Source organism: Macaca thibetana, chromosome 20 (genome assembly GCF_024542745.1).
Source record: "Macaca thibetana thibetana isolate TM-01 chromosome 20, ASM2454274v1, whole genome shotgun sequence".
In the NCBI taxonomy this organism is placed as follows: domain Eukaryota; kingdom Metazoa; phylum Chordata; class Mammalia; order Primates; family Cercopithecidae; genus Macaca; species Macaca thibetana.
The window spans coordinates 60,437,190-60,458,278 of NC_065597.1; the positions used below are offsets into that span (position 1 = coordinate 60,437,190).

Genomic DNA, 21,089 nt, shown 5'->3' on the forward strand with positions numbered 1-21,089 from the left:
ATGATGCTCCCAGTCCGCCACCAGCCACCTGGGACTGAGGGCCATGCTCATGCAATGGGAACTTCTTTGTGGTTCACTGCAGAGGGGTAGGTGTGCAAAGCTAAACTGGACAGCAGAACTTGGGGCAGTAAGGACATCTGAGCTTGTCCTTCCTGTTGACTCATGCAGGCTCAGATGAAGGACTTTCAAAGAGAGCTGGAAGATGCCCGTGCCTCCAGAGATGAGATCTTTGCCACAGCCAAGGAGAATGAGAAGAAAGCCAAGAGCTTGGAAGCAGACCTCATGCAGCTACAAGAGGTAAAGCCTCGTCTTGCTAGGAGAGCCTCAGATGCGGGTGTCATGGTAGCAACCCTTGGCAGCTCCAGTCTGTGCGTTCCCAGAATTCATTTCCTCCTCCTATGGGCTCCACCTGTCTAGAAAGACACATGCTTCCCTCCTCTATGGATTCATGGGGCCTCCCCTGAGCTCAGAGGAAGAACATGTACTTTCAAGGGTGGCTGAGGAGGCAGGGTGGACTCTCGGTGGGGCTTGGCCTTTCCCTGGCAGACAGCAGGCTTCCTCCCACCCACCTAGGACCTCGCCGCAGCTGAGAGGGCTCGCAAACAGGCGGACCTTGAGAAGGAGGAACTGGCCGAGGAGCTGGCCAGTAGCCTGTCGGGAAGGTAGGAAACTGAATGGAGGAAGTCGGCTCTGAAGCAGAGGATGTGGGCAGAGGCAGCATCCTTGACCCCCATTTTATTAAATTTTTTTGAGGCAGTTTCATTCTGTCATCCAGGGTGGAGGGCAGTAGTGAAATCTCGGTTCACTGCAACCTCCACCTCCCAGGTTCAAGTGATTCTCCTGCCTCAGCCTCCCAGGTAGCTGGGATTACAGGCATGTGCCACTGTGCCCAGCTAATTTTTATAATTGTAGTAGAGGCAGGGTTTCACCACCTTGGCCCAGCTAGTCTTGAACTCCGACCTCAGGTGATCCTCCTACCTTGGCCTCCTACAGTGCTGTAATTACAGGTGTGAGCCACCGTGCCTGGCCCTGGACCCCCATTTCAATGCTATTGCTGACAAAGCATCCTCTGAGATTGGGGACAGACCCATGGTGGTTAGGTTTTCCCTCAGCACTTTCATGCCTCTGTTTGGGGGTGGGGCTGCTTTCATTCATTCCCAATAAGTAGCTGTATGGGGAGAAGGGGGGGGGGGCAAAGAAGAGTCAGGAAGGAGTGTGCTGGTCCCCATCCCAGTTCCAGCTTTGCTGACACAGACCCGGTCCAAGTCCCGGCCACCCACTTCCTGGCTGTGTAACTACAGATGAGTCTTCTAGTCCTCTCCAAGACTCAGTTTCCCTCACTAGATGATGAAGGCAATCCCCCTGAGGCATCACTCCAAGGAGGGGGCATCTTCTAAGTCGGGGGAGGGTAGAGGCCCCCAACATGGCTGCCCTTCCCCCAGGAACGCACTCCAGGACGAGAAGCGCCGCCTGGAGGCCCGGATTGCCCAGCTGGAGGAGGAGCTGGAGGAGGAGCAGGGCAACATGGAGGCCATGAGCGACCGGGTCCGCAAAGCCACACAGCAGGTGAGGGCCGCCTGGGCACCACAGTCTCACTGCCTACTGTCTCTCTTGCAGCAGGATCCTGCACCGGTCAACACACGCATGGCGGCTTCTTGCGTGCAGGCCCTGGATTGAGGGACAAGAGGGTGGCAGGGCCTGAGAGTAGAGATCCAGGGCCCTTACACCAGTGCCCAGGCTGCTGTCTTCAGAACACCCATCTCTATGCTGCAGTATCTCATTTTCCAGCCACGGCATGTCTGGCTCCCTGAACCTCACGGCTGTCCCTGGAGTCAGGGCCTTGGGATGCTCTTTCATTGTGTTTTCCCCCAGCTGAAGCTCTGGCCTTATCCAGTGAGCCCTTGGTTATGTCACTGAGCACCAGTTCCATGGTGGGCACTAGGGACCATCCTGTGACCTGAGCCCCTTGTGGTGTAGGGTGAACAGGCATTGTTCTCCAGGCAACTCCAGGACAGAGAAAGCAAGGGACAAGTCACTCGTTCAGCCTGGGTGGCACTGTGACACTTGTGGAAGCACCTCTTTTTTTGGAGACAGGGTCTCACTCTGCTGCCCAGGCTGGAGTGCACTGGTGCACTCTGGCTCACTGCAACCTCTGCCTCCCAAGTAGTTGGGACTACAGGCACGTGCCACCACTGCCCAGCTAATTTTTATATTTTTAATAGAGAAGGGGTTTCACCATGTTGGCCAGGCAGATCTTGAATTCCTAACCTCAAGTGATCTGCCTGCCTCAGCTTCCAAAAGTGCTGGGATTACAGGCTTGTGCCACAGTGCCCAACTTGGAAGAAACTCTTGAGTGGAGTTTTACAGGATGAAGGAGATAAGGACAGGGCGCCCGGGATCAAGGGACTTGTGCAGAGGCCCAACAAGGCTGGAGGCAGCAGGAGGAGGTGCATGGTCTCAGTGCACTGTCCTGGGCTTCCCTGAGTTCACCTCGCAGCCTTCACTCTCCTCCCCAGGCCGAGCAGCTCAGCAACGAGCTGGCCACAGAGCGCAGCACGGCCCAGAAGAATGAGAGTGCCCGGCAGCAGCTCGAGCGGCAGAACAAGGAGCTTAGGAGCAAGCTCCAGGAGATGGAGGGGGCTGTCAAGTCCAAGTTCAAGTCCACTATCGCAGCGCTGGAGGCCAAGATTGCACAGCTGGAGGAGCAGGTCGAGCAGGAGGCCAGGTATGCGGCTCTGGAGTTCTGAACCCAGTTTGTCCGGGGGTGATGGACAGCAGGGGTCATAGTGAAATCAGGGAACCTCTTCCCAACATCAGTTCTGGCTTGTAAGAAGCAAGCTCTGTGGTGCCCACAGTGCAGGTGTGTTGTGAGAACTGAATGTAAACACAGCAAAGTGCCCTGCTGGTGCCTGGCCTAGAGCAAGCACCTAAAATGTGAGCTGCTCGCAGCATCGCCATGGTCCTCCTGACATTAACCAGCCTTCCCAGAACATGTGGCTTTTCTCAGCCTCAGTGGGGATAGCATGCTAACAGACCAAAAATCCAATCAGGGTGGACATGGTGGCTCAGGCCTGTAATCCCAGCAATTTGGGTGGATCACCTGAGGTCACGAGTTTGAGACCAGCCTGGCCAACATGGTGAAACCTTGTCTGTACCAAAAATTAGCCAGGTGTGGTGGCACATGCCTATCATCCCAGCTACTCAGGAGGCTGAAGCAGGAGAATCGCTTGAACATGAGACGGGGAGGTTGCAGTGAGCCGAGATCGTACCACTGCACTACAGCCTGGGTGACAGAGTGGGACCCTGCCACACACATACACACAAAAAAAACCCCCAAAAAACAAAAGTCCAACCAGCAACTCATTCGGTACACACACTGGAAGGCTTCTTAATTATGGGTCGAATGAGGCATAAGATCACAACACATTTCTTTTTTTTTTTTTTTTTTTTTTTGAGACGGAGTCTCGCTCTGTCGCCCAGGCTGGAGTGCAGTGGCCGGATCTCAGTTCACTGCAAGCTCCGCCTCCTGGGTTTACACCATTCTCCTGCCTCAGCCTCCTGAGTAGCTGGGACTACAGGCGCCCGCCACCATGCCCGGCTAGTTTTTTGTATTTTTTTTTTAGTACAGACGGGGTTTCACCGGGTTAGCCAGGATGGTCTCGATCTCCTGACCTCGTGATCCGCCGGTCTCGGCCTCCCAAAGTGCTGGGATTACAGGCTTGAACCACCGCGCCCGGCCCATATTTGTTACCATTGGACTCTAAGGATTCTCACCCATTCTCTTCTAGCAGTGTTTTCAGTAATTCACATGCCCTGCAAAGCACCCATTTAAAGTGTGCAATTCAAGGGCTATTCGTAAATTCACAAACATGTAAAACAATCACCACAGTGAATTTGAGAACATTTGCATCAGCTCAAAAGGAAACCCCAGGCCGGATGGGGTCACTCATGCCCATGATCCCGGCACTTCGGGAGGCTGAGGTAGGTGGGAGCAGCACTTGAGTCCAGGAGTTTGAGACCAGTCTGGGCAGCATAGCGAGACTTTTTTTTTTTTTTTTTTTTTTTTTTTTGAGACACAGTCTCACTCTGTTTCCCAGGCTGGTGTGTAGTGGTGCAATCTCAGCTCACTGCAACCTTTGCCTCCTGGGTTCAAGCAATTCTTCTGCCTTAGCCTCCCAAGTAGTTGGGACTGCAGGTGCATACCTCCATACCTAGCTAATAATTGTACTTTTTAGTAAAGATGGGGTTTTGCCATGTTGGCTCAGGCTGGTCTCGAACTCCTGACCATATGTGATCTGCCCACCTCAGCCTCCCAAAATACTAGGATTACAGGCGTGAGCCACCATGCCTGGCCAGAGACTCCATTTCTATAAAAAACTTTTAGAAAGTCTGAGTATGGTGGTATACGCCTGTAGTCCCAGCTATCTGGGAGGCTGAGGTGAGGATTGCTTGAGCCAGGAGTTCAAGGCTGCAGTGAACTATGAAGTAGGGTGGAGAGCAGGCATTGGAGCACCACTACACTCCAGCCTGGGTGACAGCAAGACCTTGTTTCCTCCCTGCAAAAAAAATAGAAACCCCATGCCCTTTAGCCACTCCTTTCACTCCCTGGCAACCAAAATCTACCTTCTGTCTCGATGGATTTATCTATTCTGGACATTGTTATCAATGGAATCACAAACTATGTGTCTTCTTTCACTGGGCAAGGATTCCAGGCTCATGCATGCTGTGGCGTGCGTTCATACTTATTCCTTTTCAGGGCTGAATACTATTCTACTATCTGACGGATCCTTGAGAGGAGTCCAGATGTAGGGCTCAGGAGAGCACTCAAGATGCCACCTCCGGGTGACACACCAGCTGCAAGAGGTGCCCCCCTCCTCTGAAACCACCTGTTTTCCTTGCTGTTTGCAGAGAGAAACAGGCGGCCGCCAAGTCTCTGAAGCAGAAAGACAAGAAGCTGAAGGAAGTCTTGCTGCAGGTGGAGGACGAGCGCAAGATGGCCGAGCAGTACAAGGAGCAGGTAGCCCCCGCAGCCCAGCCTCCCTCGAGCCCCCAGCCCTCCAGCCGGCCTCCCCTACCCACTCCTCCAACTCTCCTCGACAGGCAGAGAAAGGCAATGCCAGGGTCAAGCAGCTCAAGAGGCAGCTGGAGGAGGCCGAGGAGGAGTCCCAGCGCATCAACGCCAACCGCAGGAAGCTGCAGCGGGAGCTGGATGAGGCCACGGAGAGCAACGAGGCCATGGGCCGCGAGGTGAACGCGCTCAAGAGCAAGCTCAGGTGAGGAGCCTGTGGCCCAGGAAGACCCTGTCTCTCAGGCCAGAGAGAAGTGCTGGGGGCTCAGGCTCCCTTTGGCCTGCAAACACCCCCTGTGCCCACAGCCACCACTTCCTTCTGTGGTTTATTCCTGCTCCTCCTTAATCACTAAGCTTAATGTGGGCCAGGTACTGAGGCAGGCCCAGATCAGACTGGGGCCCTGCCTGGTAACAGCTTACCTTCTAGTTTCTTTAATGATCGACCATCTCCCATCCCATCCTCCAGGTGAGAAGGAGGAAGGGGCTATCCCCACTGTCTCCTCCAGCCTCTCCTTCATTGCATCACTGAGTCTTCATGGCATCCACTGAAGCTGCAACACCACCCCTTGGCACTTCACCTCCTTGCTGACATGCTCTGCTCCTCCTTTCTCCCCCTCGGCACTGCTGCCATCTGGGCTGCATTATTCTCGGGTATGGGGGCTGTCCAGCATTCCCGTCAGTGGGAAAAAGATCCCTGAAAAGTAGCAGGTGTTTACATTCCTGGCCTCTACCCACCGGCTGCAGTAGCTCCCCACTCCACCACCCTGCAATGGGACAACCAAAAATGTCTCTAGGTGTTGCCAGAAGTCTCTAGAGATGGGAGGGTACAGCTGCCCCCCGCTGAGAATTCCTGCTATTACTGGAGAGGGGGCTGTTTTCTCTCCCACGCCTTGGTACCTTGGGGTGTCCCCAGTGTTCCCAACGGCTGCTTCCACCACCCTGTCCGTCCATCCCAATTGGCTCCCTGGAGGTTTTAGCTCCAGGCTTCCTGTCTCCCACGCCACTCCTCACAGTTGTCCATGATTTCAACATCCATGTGGGCAACACAGCCTCTCAGTTCCTTACTTTCCGGGTGATCTTGCTGCTTCTACCAGCCTAACCAGTGCTCCTAGGAGCCCTCACAGTTTGACCCTCAGGAATCTCATTGTCTGCCTGGCGCCACCTTTCTTTGGCTCTGTCCCCAACAGGGTCTTCATTCCCTCAATGCCATCAGCCTCTGACCCAGTTCCAAACCAACCGTCTAGTAACCCCCATCGCGGAACCTCAATAGCCGGTTCCCCCTCTTGCATTGCTGCAATCACTTGGTGAAAGCACAACCCAAATGAAACTCAAGACTTGGCCGGGCACAGGGCTCACACCTATAACCCAGTACTTTGGGAGGCCAAGGCAGGTGGATTGCTTTGAGCTCAGGAGTTCAAGAGCAGCAAGACCCTATCTCCACAAAAAGCCAACAAACAAAAATCAGCCAGGCGTGATGGCGCACACCTAAAATCCCAGCTACTCAGGAGGCAGAGGTGGGAGGATCAGTGGAGCCCCAGAGGTCAAGGCTGCAGTAAGCCATGATCTAGCCACTGCACTTACCCTGGATGAGAGAGTGAGACCCTGTCTCAAAAAACCCAAAACCCATTCTCCACCTTTTCCCATAGAGCAGGCCTTGCTCAGGGGTCTTCCACACGCCTCTCTTATCTTCTCACTCTCTGCTCTTTTCACTTTTTCTTTGAACTTATTATCGCTCCTCCCCACGGTCACTCTCAGCTGGGGACCTTACTTCCTAATTAAATCAAAAGCAGAAATGATCATGAAACGTGCACAAGCTCCCACTGCCTCATCACCCTACCTCCCTGCACCTCTGCACACTTCTACTTTCTTTTCATTTCTGTGCTGAACCCTCTGGCACCAAGCAAGGCCAACACCTCCATTGGACCCAGCCCTCTTGTTCACTCAAGCACATGGCTCCAAAAATCCCTACTTTGCAAGGTTTTCTCTTTCATTTGCTCCATCAGCAAATGGAATAACCTCTTAGCCCCACATCTACCTTGCTACCCTTACTACAAAACTATGTGAATGCCGAAACCCCGTCTCTACCAAAAAATATAAAAATTAGGTGTGGCAGCACATGCCTGTAGTCCCAGCTACTCAGGAGACTGAGGCACAAGAATGGCTTAAAACCGGGAGACAGAGGTTGCAGTCCAGCCTGGGTGACAGAATGAGACTCGGTCTCAAAAAAAAAAAAAAAAAAAAAAAAAAAAGACTATGAAGAGCTGCTGGTTCCCCTCGCCCCCACCCCTCTCTCCCAGAAGCCTCACATGAGCAACACCAATGGCCAGATGTCCTCTGACAGGGCAGCAGCACGTGACACAGCCCATCATGCCTCTGGCCTGATTCACTTGCTTCCCTGGACTTCCTACACACCATCCTCGCCTGCTTGTCCCCCCAATCTGTGGGGTTGTCCCTCTTCCTCTCCTCTGCTGATCCCTCATCTCAAAACCTGCTCACCACCAGAGCACCCTAGGGTATCAACTTAGTTCTCTTTTGAGATGCAGTCTTGCGCTGTTGCCCAGGCTGGAGTGCAGTAGCACTATCTCAGCTCACTGCAACCTCCGCCTCCTGGTTCAAGCTATTTTCGGCTACTTTTTGTATTTTTAGTAGAGATGGGTTTCACCATGTTGCTCAGGCTGGTCTTGAACTCCTGACCTCGTGATCCACCTGCCTCGGCCTCCCAAAGTGCTGGGATTACAGGCATGAGCCACCGCACCCGGCCTCAGTTCTCTTTTCATCTCTGTCCCGTTCTAGGTGAGAGGTCTCAGCTAGTCTTGGCGCTTTAGAATTCCATCTATATCTAATGACTCCTCAGTTCATCTTTGGGAAGCCCTAGCTTCTTCCTAGAACCTCAGACTGGCCTCCCGTTCCCACATGGATGACTATAGGCAGCTCACACCAAACGTGCTATACCCCAAGCCCTGACTGAATGAACCTCTTCACCCCCAAACTGGCCCCTCTCTCCAGCCGAGCAGCTAAAATGAAGTTGCCAACAATTCAGATCACAAACCTCGTGATCCTTCTTAACATTTTTGTCTCCTTTATACCCTACATCGTATCTGTGGGAGAGAATCTGGTCAACGTGCCCTAAACAATCCTGCCCAGGCTGGGTGCAGTGGCTTACCCCTGTAATCCCAGCACTTTGGGAGGCCAACACAGGTAGATCACCAGAGGTCAGGAGTTCAAGGCCAGCCTGATCAACATGGTGAAACGCTGCCTCTACTAAAAATACAAAAATCAGCCAGGTGTGGTGGGGCGCGCCTGTAATCCCAGCTACTCGGGAGGCTGAGGCAGGAGGATCGCTTGAAGCTGGGAGGCAGAGGTTACAGTGAGCCAAGATTGTGTCGCTGTACTTCAGCCTGGGTGACAGAGCAAAATTCGATCTCAAAAAAAAAAAAAATCTCCAGTGTCTAGGACAGCACCAGGCAAAGTGAACCTTTATCCCTCGGGTCCTAGATATTTCCCCCGCTTCATTCTCATACCACCGCAGCCATGTGCTAAACCTCTTACCACCTTTAATACCGATGACTTGATCTTTTCTTTTTAATTAAGTTTTAACCATACATGCATATAATTGCAAATAAAACATACCACCCCTATATATTTAAACCAGCATCACCTCTATCAACCGGTCACAATGAAATTAATACAATGAAAAGAGTATCAAGTTCAGTATCTAGCTATTGTGGCCACAACTTCATCACCAAGACCTGAAGGCTACTTCTCCATTATAAAGGGAGTGACAACAGCCATTAGCCCCAAATAGACTCTCTCTGACGTAATAATTAGACCTGTTTTTAAAAAGTTGGAAAGGAAATGACTTTCTCAGGGTGCAGTTCAGTTACCGCATGGCATGCCCGGAAGCCATCGGAAATCACCTCTAGAGTTTGGGGACCACTGCTCGAGACAGGGAAAAATCCAAACCCCTCTGAAAAGGGGAAGAAAGCAGCTGAAGCAGGGCACCAAGCCTTCAGGGAAGAGCCCCACTCGCTGAAGGGCGAGGGCTTGTTGGCGTCCCATGGACAGGAGAGAAACCAGGCCTAAGCTCCCACAGTACAGCTGGGGCCTGGAAGCATCTCCCATGATTGAGGGGGAGAGCTGCTGTCACCGTGAAGACTCCTAGGAGCCAGGTGCAGTGGCTCTCGCCTGTAATCCCAGCACTTTGGGAGGCCGAGGTGGGCAGATCACCTGAGGTCAGGAGTTCGAGACTAGCCTGGCCAACATGGTTCGTGAAACCCTGTCTCTACTAAAAGCACAAAAGTTAGCTGGGTGTAGTGGTGGATGCCTATAATCCCAGCTACTCGGGAGGCTGAGGCAGGAGACTCACTTGCAACCCAGGAGATGGAGGCTGCAGTGAGCCAAGATCACGCCACTACACTCCAGCCTTCAGAACAAGACTCTGTCCCAAAAAAAAAAAAAAACCCTTGGATGTGCTCTGCTGGCAACTGGTCCCCCGCCCCTCCTGAGAGGCTGGGCTGAGGGATGGGGACACAGCCACTCTGACTCTCTACCCCACTGCTGTCTCTGGTTCCCTTTCTCAGGCCCGGTGATTTTTTTAATTTTAATTTTTATTATTTATTCTTAGAATCTAGCTCTGTCGCCCGGCTGGAGTGCAGTGGCGTGATCCCAGTTCACTGCAACCTCCACCTCACGGGTTCAAGCAATTCTCCTGCCTCGGCCTCTCAAGTAGCAGGGATTCAGGAGCGCACCACCATGTCCGGCTAATTTTTGTATTTTTAGTAGAGACAGGGTTTTACCATGTTGTCCAGGCTGGTCTGAAACTCCTGGCCTCACATGATCTGCCTGCCTTGGCCTCCCAAAGTGCTGAAGTTACAGGCATGAGCCACTGCGCCCGGCCAGCCCAGTGATTCTTGAGCACACGCTGGATATCTCCTGTGTGCTCTGTCCCAGACACTTGAGCCTTTTTGGGCAGCCAAGGGCAGAGTGGAACAAAAAGACCGTTTTTGCCAGTTCCGACATGAACACACACGTAATGCAGGTAGAAGGTCTGTCTTGCCTTTTTTAGGTGCACAAAAACATAAAACCGGGCACTAGGGTCCTAAGGGAGGTTGGTAAGCATGCCTGGCTCCTCAGCCAAAAGGAATTGCAGTGCGAATTTCACCCAGTTTTATCAGCCAGACACATCTCAACACAAGCCTTACTCTAAAGCCAGACCCACGTACCTACCACTTGGTACACTGCCGGTTACCTCCGACAAGAGCCGCACAAGGCCTCCACCTCTCCCTTCTTGCTAGAGGCCCCAAAGCGAATGAAGAGCAACTAATCATTAATCAAGGGAGATGTGGCTGCAGGTGCCTTGCCTGGGGCTTCTTGGCTTCTGTTCCGACACTGATTTTTCAAACTCACTTGCTCAAATGCTTTTACTTCCTTGAACAGGTATAGGAGGTTCTTAAAAGTAGCTCTAAAGGACAGACATTTTCTTTTCTATTTAAAAAACTAGGCCGGGTGCAGTGGCTCACACCTGTTATCTCAGCACTTTGGGAGGCCGAGGTGGGTGGATCACCTGAGGTCACGAGTTCGAGACCAGGCTGGCCAACGTGGTGAAACTCCGTCTCTACTAAAAATACAAAAATTAGCCGGCCATGGTGGTGCATGCCTGTAATCCCAGCTACTCGGGAGGCTGAGGCAGGAGAATCGCTTGAACCCAGGAGGCGGAGGTTGCGGTTAGCAGAGATAGATCACGCCACTGCACTCCATCCTGGGTGACAGAGTATCAAAAAACTGCTTATCCTTTCATGTACCAGCCTCACCAAGGGCTCTTGGTATCAGATGATTGACTGCAAGGTTGACTTAAGGATGCCTTTAATGCCAGGTGTGGTGGTTCATGCCTGTAATCCCAAATCCCAGCACTTTGGGAGGCCAAGGCAGGAGGATCACTTGATGTCAGGAGTTCGAGACCAGCCTGGCCACCATAGTGCAATCCCATCTATACTAAAAATACAAAAATTAGCCAAGCATGGTGGGGCATGCCTGTAATCCCAGCTACTCGCAAGGCTGAGGTGAGGGGATCGCTTGAATCAGGGACTTAGAGGTGGCAGTGAACCAAGATCGCAGCCCTGCACTCCAGCCTGGGAGACAGAGCAAGACTCCATCTCAAAAAAGAGTGCCTTTACTTATTAAATCAAAGCAAATGTCTAACAATTAAGAATATACTTAACTGGGCTCCTTTTCGTTTGCTGATGGTAACCTCCGGGGATTCTCTCTCTGTTTCAGAGGGCCCCCCCAACAGGAAACTTCGCAGTGATGCACCAGGTACCATGCCTTCAGCTTCGCAGCTGTGTGTTGTCTCAGTATCCATTTCCTTTCTGCCCAGTGCGCCCCTCTGCCCACCCCGATTTTTAAACCCTTGCACATTTCCACGAAATTCCTGCAAAATCTGAAGGCTTGGATATCTTAGTGCAAAGCTGTCTTTCATTGAAACCAAGATCAGGATGACAAATTGACCTCATCTCTTGACCCACTGTCCTTCCTGCCTCTGGCCAGTGCATGTGACATGACACCCAACAGTGTGCCCTTATCACTGCATCTTGACGAGATGTCAGAGGCTGTGTGTGGCTTGGATTTTTCTTCATGCCAAAAGCCACTCTTACACTGTCAGGGCACTCAGCAGTGCTGTCCTCCCTTGTCCAGTGAAGATACTCCACTGAGTGAATATGACAGTTCCACTATCTGGGCACATTCCTAGAGAATGTATTTGGCTTCTAGTTGGCTGGTCTGGGTCACAAGTCAGAAATCACAAAGTTCATGGTAACTGCAGTGCAGCAACCAGTCCTCCCACGATTCAGCTTTCACAGGCTTGTCCGCAAAGGAAATGAGCTCACTGCGATGTCTGACAAATGTCGGGGGCTGCACGTGGCTTGAATGATGTCTAACTACAAACTGCATTTTCAGCACATGGGGTGGAAGCTGACCACCGCAAAGCCAAGCACAGTCCTGGCAGAGCCTTTTCTGGAAACTTCACGGGCACGTACTGTTCAGGGAATGGGGAATGGACACCCAAGACTCAAGGATGTACACAGGGCCCTTCCCAAGAAAGCACAAAGAGGTCTCTGCTTCTCTGGGACTTGAAAAACTTTTTTTTTTTTGAGACGGAGTCTCGTCTCCCAGGCTGGAGTGCAATGGCGCAATCTTGGCTCACTGCAACCTCCGCCTCCCGGATTCAAGCGATTCTCCTACCTCAGCCTTCTGAGTAGCTGAGATTACAAAAACCCGCCACCTCGCCCAGCTAATTTTTGTATTTTTATTAGAGATAGGATATCACCAGGTCGGCCAGGCTGATCTCCAACTCCTGACTTCAGGTGATCCATGCACCTTGGCCTCCCAAAATGCTGGGATTACAGGCATGATGAACAACTTTTCATAGGTGAAGTTAGGCAATGTGGATCTGACTTCTTTCACCTCGTGGAGAGGCCAAACCAACCGTCATTTGTGTGCATGTTCATTTTTGGAGAATCTCAACTTTGCTGTCACCACCAAAATACTTAAATTTTAGCATGGGGAGAGGTCTTGTTAAGAGCCAGTTTAGTGGGGAAGCAGATGAGGCTCTGGGACACTTCGAGCAGCTCTCCTGCCGGCTCACTGGGATCACAGGATAAGCCGAATTCCAGGGTTGGCTGAAGTGCAGAACCCACCGGTCAGTGGGAAACCAAGTCCTTGCAAAGCAGCAGGTGCTGACATTCAAGTTAATTCCTGAGGCCTTGGATAGGTTGGGTCCAGGAATAGAATCCAAATGCTAGGCCAGGCGCAGTGTCTCACGCCTATAATCCCAGCACTTCGGGAGGCCGAGGCAGATGGATCACTTGAGGTCAGGAGTTCAAGACCAGCCTGGCCAACATAGTGAAACCTCGTCTCTCCTAAAAATACAAAAATTAGCCAGGTGAGGTGGCACACATCTGTAGTCCCAGTTACTCAGAAGGCTGAGGCGAAAGAATCGCTTGAACCTGGGAGGCAGAGGCTGCAGTGAGCCAAGATTGCGCCACTGCACTCTAGCCTGGGTGAGACAGTGAAACTCCATCTCAAAAAAACCCACAAAAAAACAGATTCTCCAGGATCAGACCCTTTAAGAAAACCTTTAGAGGGGGTCCCTTAGTTCCTGTAACAGGTATCGTTGGTGCCAACCTTGGTCTAGAATTTGAAACCAGTTCCAAGAAAAGCACTTGAGCCAAAACAGAGTGTCTTGCAGGCTGACAGCCAAGCAAGCAGCTTCCAATGACCCAGGGCACAAGGTATTTCTTAGGTCAAGGGAGCCAAGGGAGCAAATTTATCCATTAAGCTTTTCCAGTTAGCAAATGGACTCTTCCAAGAGCCAAAAAGTGTGTGCCTGGAGCACTGATGAGGAGGTTAGGGACTACTTCTCAGCTCCAGGTTAGCTCATCTGGTTTTTTTTTTTTTTTTTTTTAAAGACAGTTTTGCTGTTGCCCAGGCTGAAGTGCAGTGGTGCAATGTTGGCTCACTGCAGCCTTTGCCTCCTGGGTTCAAGCAATTCTCCTGCCTCAGCCTCCTGTGTAGTTGGGATGACAGGCGCCCACCACCACGCCCGGCTAATTTTGTATTTTTAGGAGAGATGGGGTTTCACCCTGTCGGCCAGGATGGTCTCCAACAAATGACCTCAAAAGCGATCCACCCTGCCTCGGCCTCCCAAAGTGCTGGGATTACAGGCATGAGCTGCTGCACCCAGCCAGCCCATCAGGTTTTGAACCTGGAGTTAAAACTGTAAGGAAGCAAGCTGTGTGGGGAGCGTACAGGGAATGGCCAAACTGCTGCTGCTGTCTGCTCTGAATTTGGGGATCCTTCTGAGTCAAGTGCTTGCAAGACAGTGCTAAAAGAAAGACTTGAGGGTCACGTCTAGAGAGAGAAGGATGGAGAGTTCTCTAGCACGGCTCCAAGTCCAGAAGCTTCTCTGTGAAGCTGGACTAGCAATGTTTACTTTGGAGTGGCTGCAACTTTTAAGTCTTTATTCCTGATTCCTGCACTGCCAGAAGCCCCCTCCTTTACAGCCAGGTGGGCTTTCCCAGCTGGGGCCTCTCCCATCTTCTGTCAACAAAAGGGTCATATTGGGAGTTCCTCTTCTCAGCGATCATGAATCTCTGGGTCTTGCTTACGCCTCTAATCTTACCTGAGTTGTTCCTTTTTTGAGACGAAGTCTCGCACTGTTGCCCAGGCTGGAGTGCAGTGGCACCATCTCAGCTCACTGCAAGCTCCACCCCCCAGGTTCATGCCATTCTCCTGCCTCAGCTTCTGAGTAGCTGGGACTACAGGCACCCGCCACCACACCTGGCTGATTTTTTTTGTATTTTAGTAGAGACGGGGTTTCACCATGTTAGCCAGGATGGTCTCGATCTCCTGACCTCGTGATCCGCCCGATTCGGCCTCCCAAAGTGCTGGGATTACAGGCGTGAGCCACTGCACCCGGCCGAGTTGTTCCTTTTGACTAAAGAATCAGTCACTGAGTTGTATTCATCCTTGTGGCTTCTTGTCCAGCCTTTGTGTAGGGAGCAAAAGTCTGCTTGCTTCTTTGATGTCCTAAAATAAGACCTGTCTTCCAATTCAGGTCAAACAGGGCCACATGGCCAGAACCCAACATGATTATTTGTTGCAGTCGCTGAAGAGAGTTAAGTGTTTCTTCCAGACAGTGCAGGTCAGCAGCAAGGCGGGTCTGATTTTTCCTCCTCCTGCCCACTCCCTTCCTCCTACCCAAAGTCTCCCCTCACATGACCAGCCCTTCTTGTGAAGTCGAGGTGATAAACTTAGAGAACCAGGGCAGAGAGGAGATGGGAGTAGTAAGGAGAGAGAGAGCGGTGTCCTACCGGCTGGAGCTAAAATCCACCTCGGAGGCCAGGCGCACTGGCACACACCTCTAATCCCAACACTTTGAGAGGCTGAGACAGGTGGATTGTTTGAGGCCAGGAGTTCGAGACCAGTCCGCGTCACATGGCAAAATCCCCTCTACTAAAAATACAAAAATTAGCGAGGAGTGGTGGTATGTGCGTGCCTGTATGCCCAGCTACTCAGGAGGCTGAGGTTTAAGGATCGCGGGAACCCAGGAGGCGGAGGTTGCAGTGAGCCAAGATCATGGCACAGCACTCCAGCCCGGGTGACAGAGACTCTTGTCTTCACATTTTTTTAAATCCACTTTGGAGGCCAGGTGTGGTGGCCCACACCTGTAATGCCAGCACTTTGGGACGCCAAGTTAGGAGCACTGCTTGAGCCCAGGAGTTCAAGACCATCTTGGGCAACAATATCAAGACCTCATCTCAATAAAATAATCCACCTTGGATTAACACGTATCATCTCCTTTTCTGATAATCATTGGACACCCGTTTTATGCCATGTGTGGTGTGTTCCACGGTCAGCAAAACAGATGCAGCAGTCCCTGAGGTAGGGAAGACTCAGTCCAGGAAGCTCCACACCAGCAAGAGGCGCTGTCCCACCTTTTAACCAGGGAGCCCCTCTGTGTCCCTCACCTCCCCCTCTCTCAAGGCTGCCCTTGTCCATTTCACCTTCCAATTCAAACCTTGAAAATCCACCTCTAAGGCGAATGGGGGTGAGGACATACATAAGAGAAACAGTATGTTCTCTCTTCATCTCTGCCCCGTGGGCTATGAATAAAGTCAGAAGACAAAATCCCCTACTTGGTTTTTGGGGTTTTTTTCCTATTCTAAATCAAAGACCAGAATCCTGGGGGTTCTCAAATGACCAAGCCTGACATTTTTAAAAGCAGATAGTCTTGCTTTGAAAAACCTTTTCCACTCCCCACAACCAATTTCAGCTGATTAAATTCAATCAATCATGCCTTAAGACTGGCCAGGATTTGTTGACTTCAACTTGAGTATCTGCATCTTATTTGTGCCGTGTTTTCTGCCATTAAAAAATAGGTGTCTATTGCCATAGGACTACAGCTACAAGTTTAAAATAGATTTATAAAAAATCTATCCCAACCATGACGGTTTCTTTGCTAGAGAAATATGTTTCCTTACAACCCACAGGCGAGGAAACGAGACCTCTTTCGTTCCTTCTAGAAGGTCTGGAGGACGTCGAGTTATTGAAAATGCAGATGGTTCTGAGGAGGAAATGGACACTCGAGATGCAGACTTCAACGGAACCAAGGCCAGTGAATAAGCAACTTTATAGAGTTTTGCACCACGGCAAGAAAAACCAAAAACCAAAGAACCCGAAACAAAGCAAAACCCAGCAGACTGTACTTAGCATTGTCTAAATCCATTCTCAAATTCCAAACATCACAGACACCTTTCACACAAGAAATACAAAAACCACCACCCTCCAGCCTGGGCAACGTAGTGAAACCTTGTCTATCCAAAAATTTAAAAATAAGCTGGGCGTGGTGGTACACGCCTGCGGTCCCAGCTACTACACAGGCTGAGCCAGGAGGATCGCTCGAGCCCAGGAGTTCGAAAATGCAGTGAGCTGTAATTGCATCACTGTACTCCAGCCTGGGCAACAGAGATCCTGTCTCAACAACCCCCACCCCCACTACCCCTGTATTCTAGGTATAAATTGAATTTCATATGATGTAAGGGACGAGAAAAACCCAACAGGAAACAGACACATCCTCCAGTTCTATGGATTGTGCAGACATTGAGTTTCTAGAAAAACATATCCATGGTAACTGGTCCCTGGCAATTTTGTTTACATGAAATGGGGAGAAAGTCACCGAAATGGGTGTCGCCGCCACCCCCCCCCCTTCATTCCCTAACCTGCGAACCTTTCCAACTTCTCACATCAGGCCTTTGAGACTTCTTTCCTCCTCTCCTGGTTTCCACACCTCAGACACGCACAGTTCACCAAGTGCCTTCTGTAACCACATGAATTGAAAAGGAGACGCTGCTCCCACGGAGGGGAGCAGGAATGCTGCACTGTTTACACCCTGACTGTGCTTAAAAACACCTTCACTAATAAACGGTTATAAATCACAGTGTCGTTGGCTGTTCTGTTGAGCCGCCTTCTAGAGAGGAAAAGAAGTTGGGGAAAGCTGGGTTTTGCTTCATTGTCCCGAAGACTCTCTGATGTCAGGGTTATTTCATGAATGGAGTAACTGAGGCCTAGAGAGGTGAAATCAATTGCCTATGACCCCACAGCCAGTAAAAGAGCAGAGCAGAGATGCAAAGCGAGACTAAGGGGGTTATTGGGCCGTTCGGCGGGGTGGGCGGGGGAAGAGAAATAAGGTGATGTGTGGTCCAAGGGCCACTGCCCCCTGCCTTGAAGATGACTGGGAAGAACATCTTCACTCATCAAAACCAGTATCATATGAAAAATACAGGATTTCCTTGATTTTTTAAGTTAAAACACAAGGTCTTCCCAATGAGTCAGTAAACACTTTCTACAAAAGGTCATATGGTGGCTGGGTACAGTGGCTCACACCTGTAATCCCAGCACTTTGGGAGGCTGAAATGGCAAGATCACTTGAGGCCAGGAGTTGGAAACCAGCCTGGCTAAGAGAGACCCCCTTTCCTATAAAAAAAAAAAAAAAGAGTTTTTGTAAGTAAACCAGGCAGGATAGTGCACACCTGTACTCCCAACTAATTGGAAGGCTGAGGCAGGAGGATGTGAGCCAGAAGTTCGAGGCTGCAGTGAGCTATGATCACGCCACTGCACTGCAGCCTAGAACAGTAAGACCCTGTCTCACACACCACCACCACCCAGTCAGATAGTATTTTAGCCTTTACAGGCTACATACGGTCTTGCCAAATATTCATTTTTTAAAACAACCCTTAAAAACATAATAAATCATTCTTAGAGTAAGGGCCATAAAAACAAGCTGTAGACCCTATCCTTCTTTCAGCTTGAGTGTTTTACACAGACATGCCTGCAAGGCTCTGTTCAACACAAACGATGAGGTATACCACCAACTCCGTGGGATCAGACAGATTTGGGAGACCGGAAACATGGCAACGGAGGACTCCACCCTGCGACCAGATGCTAATATGCCTTGAATGACGCACAAACACATCCCATGTACATTTCTAAAAACCTGGCTTGAATAGAAAATTTTAAAAAGATTTTTTCACATTGTATGACTTGGCTAAAAAAAGTTTTTCACCACTCATTGAGAAAACATGGAAGTACAAACATACAAAGCCTCTTTGACCACCAGCCCAAACCAGTTCAACATTCACTTCTCTTGATTTTATTGATCTTTTAAAAAAAATAAAAGGACATCTTTTATGGATACAGGTTAGGATGTTTCTAGGGTAAGAAACCCACCATCGCAGTTTAATTCTCTGCGGAATTTCAGTAGCACTTGGAAAGTTCTGCTTTCAACCTGAAATTTTTGCTGTTCTTCCAGAAAATAACTTAGTAACAAAATGAAGGCCGTGAAGCTGCAGGCACACTCCAGAAATTAGTGTGTTCTTTAACTTGTGTCCCAAAGAGACAGCAGTTCCTAACACGCAGTGATGAGTGGACACACCGTGGTGTGTTGGAAATCCCGTGTTCACGTCTTTGATAAGGAAGCCTCCAACAATGATCTCGCGCTTTATTCTTATTTGAAGATCACCCTGGTTACTTCATTATGACTTTGAATGAAGTCCTGCTTAGTGGCTGCATTACCATGGCCACCCCCAAAGACCCCTCGGGGTCCTGAGGCAGAATTCCCCCCGCCCCACCAGGGGACTCAGGAAAATGAATGATTACAGTTTGCCAAGAGGACAGATTTCCCACTGACGCTGGTTGGTCTGGAAAATTACTCTGAAAACTCAAACACACCTCTAGAAATCTCAATGAGAAGCAGGCTACAGTCTCAGGTTTATGCCACTTTCGTTTTTTTTTTTTTTTGGAGACGGAGTCTCGCTCTGTTGCCCAGGCTGGAGCACAGTAGCCCCATCTTGGCTCACTGCAACCTCCGCCTCCCAGGTTCAAGCAATTCTCCTGCCTCACCCTCCCAAGTAGCTGGAATTACAGGTGCCCACCACTGCACCCAGCTAATTTTTTCTATTATTAGTAGAGATGGGGTTTCACCATGTGGCCAGGCTGGTCTCGAACTCCTGACCTCAGGTAATCCACCCACCTTGGCCTCCCAAAGTGCTAGGATTATAGGCCTAAGCCACCACGCCCGGCCTATTCCACAGTTTTTAAAAGGGCATGTGACCGTTCTGTTCTTGGTTATTATACATGATTTCAGTACACCACAAAGCACTGAGAAATTTTGTTCTGGAAGACAATTCTAGCTGGTTGGGGGCTGGGGGAAGAGTCTCTGAGAGAAGCTCCATCCCACATTTAAGGAGACTTGGGACATTAACACCACCTGTCAAGACCAATCGGGGCCAGGCGCGGTGACTCACGCCTGTAATTCCAGCACTCTGGCAGGCTGAGACGGGAGGATCACTTGAGGCCAGGAGTTCAAGACCAGCCTGGCCAACACGGTGAAACTCCGTTTCTCACTAAAAATACAAAATTAGCGGGTGTAGTGGTACACTCCTGTAGTCCCAGCTACTCAGGAGGCTGAGATAGGAGAATCATTTGAACCTGGGAGGCAGAGGCTGCAGTGAGCCAAAATCGCACCACTGCACTCCAGCCTGGATGAGACAAGGCAAGAGCATGACTGTCTCAAAAGAGTAAGAAAAAAATAAAAAAAGACCAATCAGGACTCTGCTTGGCTTAGCTCAACATGATGGGGTATGGGAGCAACGGTTCATGCTTGAAATCCTAGCACTCTGGGAGCCCGAGGTGGGAAGATCACTTGAGGCCAGGAGTTCAAGACCACCCTGGGCAACATGGCAAAATCCCGTCTCTACTAAAAATACAAAAAATTTAGCCAGGCCTGGTGGTGGGTGCCTGTAAATCCTAGCTACCTGGAAGACTCAGGCACAAGAACGGTTTGAACCCAGGAGGCGGAGGCTGCAGTGAGCTGAGATCATGCCACTGCACTCCAGCCTGGGCGACAGAGTGAGACTCTATCTCAAAAACAGAAACAACAGGGTAGCCTCATCACCAACACCTTAGAGCCCTTCCCAGAGAGCCCCATTTGTCCCTCTTTGCAATGCACACAGTGGCAGGCAGGGATGAGGAGACATTTCCCAGGGACAAACCCCAGAGCACAGGTGATGGCCTCAGTCATTGGCTTGGGCCGCAAAGCTAACTACGGAGACTGCTCTTATTTCTCAAACTAACTTAAAATAAAACCTAGTGTAAAAAAGACGACCAAAGGGAACGACTCGCACCGACACCAAGAGCTTCAGCTTCCGTGGTTTTCCTAAAGCAACATCTTGACTACCCCCTGGGCTGACGGCAGCGGCGATGAAGACATGTGTGAAGGCGGCTTCCCAAATTCCAGGCGCTTCCCCAACCTTCAGACAGAGCAAACCAAATTAAGCTGACATGACAGCTGTGACAAACTGGCTAGCACCGGGGCCCACAGAGTTATAAGGGTGAACATCAAGAGTCGGGAGCAGGGTCTCACAGGGTCTCAATTTTCTCTCCTGTGAAATGAAGAAGAGGACACTGGCTACCTGGCTCTCAGATTCCAAGGTCACACAAAACGCCCAGTCTCAGACCCACTAGAAAAATCCATCTCTTACTTATTGTTTGTTTATTTTACAGCCTGGGCAACACAGTGAGACCCTGTCTCTACAAAAAATGCAAACAAAAATTAGCTGGGTGTGGTGGCCTGCATGTGTAGTCCCAGCTACTTGGGAGGCTGAGGTGGAAAGATCGCTTGAGCCCGGAAGGTGGAGGTTGCAGTGAGCCAAGATCATGCCACTGCAGTCTAGCCTGGGTGACAGAGCGAGACCCTGTCTCAAAAACAAGGCCAGGCATGATCGCTCATGCTTGTAACCCCCAGCGCTTGGGAGGCCAAAGTGGGAGGATCGCCTGGAAAAATCAACCAGAAAACTCACCTCTAGAAATCTCAATGAGGAGCAGACTACAGTCTCAGAGGTATATTCTCAAACTCAAAGCCAGGAGGTTTGAGACCAGTCTCGGCAACATAGCAAGACTTTCTATAAAA

General features: G+C 50.5%; 3 protein-coding genes and 1 long non-coding RNA gene across 8 annotated transcripts in view; 2 read left to right on the forward strand and 2 right to left on the reverse strand.

Annotated features, from left to right (window-relative positions):
* MYH11 (myosin heavy chain 11) overlaps positions 1-17,058 on the forward strand; it is a 152,697-nt gene extending 135,639 nt beyond the window's left edge. For 2 of the 3 annotated variants that reach the window (XM_050774054.1, XM_050774055.1), the window contains exons 35-41: positions 169-297; positions 574-662; positions 1,443-1,566; positions 2,517-2,725; positions 4,909-5,017; positions 5,101-5,273; positions 16,114-17,058. In XM_050774054.1, the coding sequence (XP_050630011.1) occupies positions 169-297; positions 574-662; positions 1,443-1,566; positions 2,517-2,725; positions 4,909-5,017; positions 5,101-5,273; positions 16,114-16,246 (966 nt within the window). In that variant the 3' untranslated portion in view covers positions 16,247-17,058. Of the gene's footprint in view, positions 1-168; positions 298-573; positions 663-1,442; positions 1,567-2,516; positions 2,726-4,908; positions 5,018-5,100; positions 5,274-11,341; positions 11,381-16,113 lie in introns of all 3 variants that reach the window. The other variant, XM_050774056.1, reaches the window with a different exon arrangement.
* Positions 1-21,089, reverse strand: part of LOC126944558 (uncharacterized) — a 156,959-nt gene that overhangs the window by 14,144 nt on the left and 121,726 nt on the right. The gene's annotated exons all lie outside the window — the stretch shown is intronic.
* PDXDC1 (pyridoxal dependent decarboxylase domain containing 1) overlaps positions 1,186-21,089 on the forward strand; it is a 471,229-nt gene continuing 451,325 nt past the window's right edge. Inside the window, exon 1 of the mRNA XM_050774086.1 lies at positions 1,186-1,189. The gene's annotated coding sequence lies outside the window, so the exon portion shown is untranslated. The remainder of the gene's footprint in view (positions 1,190-21,089) is intronic.
* Positions 18,262-21,089, reverse strand: part of NDE1 (nudE neurodevelopment protein 1) — a 53,786-nt gene continuing 50,958 nt past the window's right edge. The window contains exon 9 of one of the 3 annotated variants that reach the window (XM_050774104.1): positions 18,262-20,430. In XM_050774104.1, the coding sequence (XP_050630061.1) occupies positions 20,337-20,430 (94 nt within the window). In that variant the 3' untranslated portion in view covers positions 18,262-20,336. Of the gene's footprint in view, positions 21,082-21,089 lie in introns of all 3 variants that reach the window. The other 2 variants (XM_050774106.1, XM_050774105.1) reach the window with 2 other exon arrangements.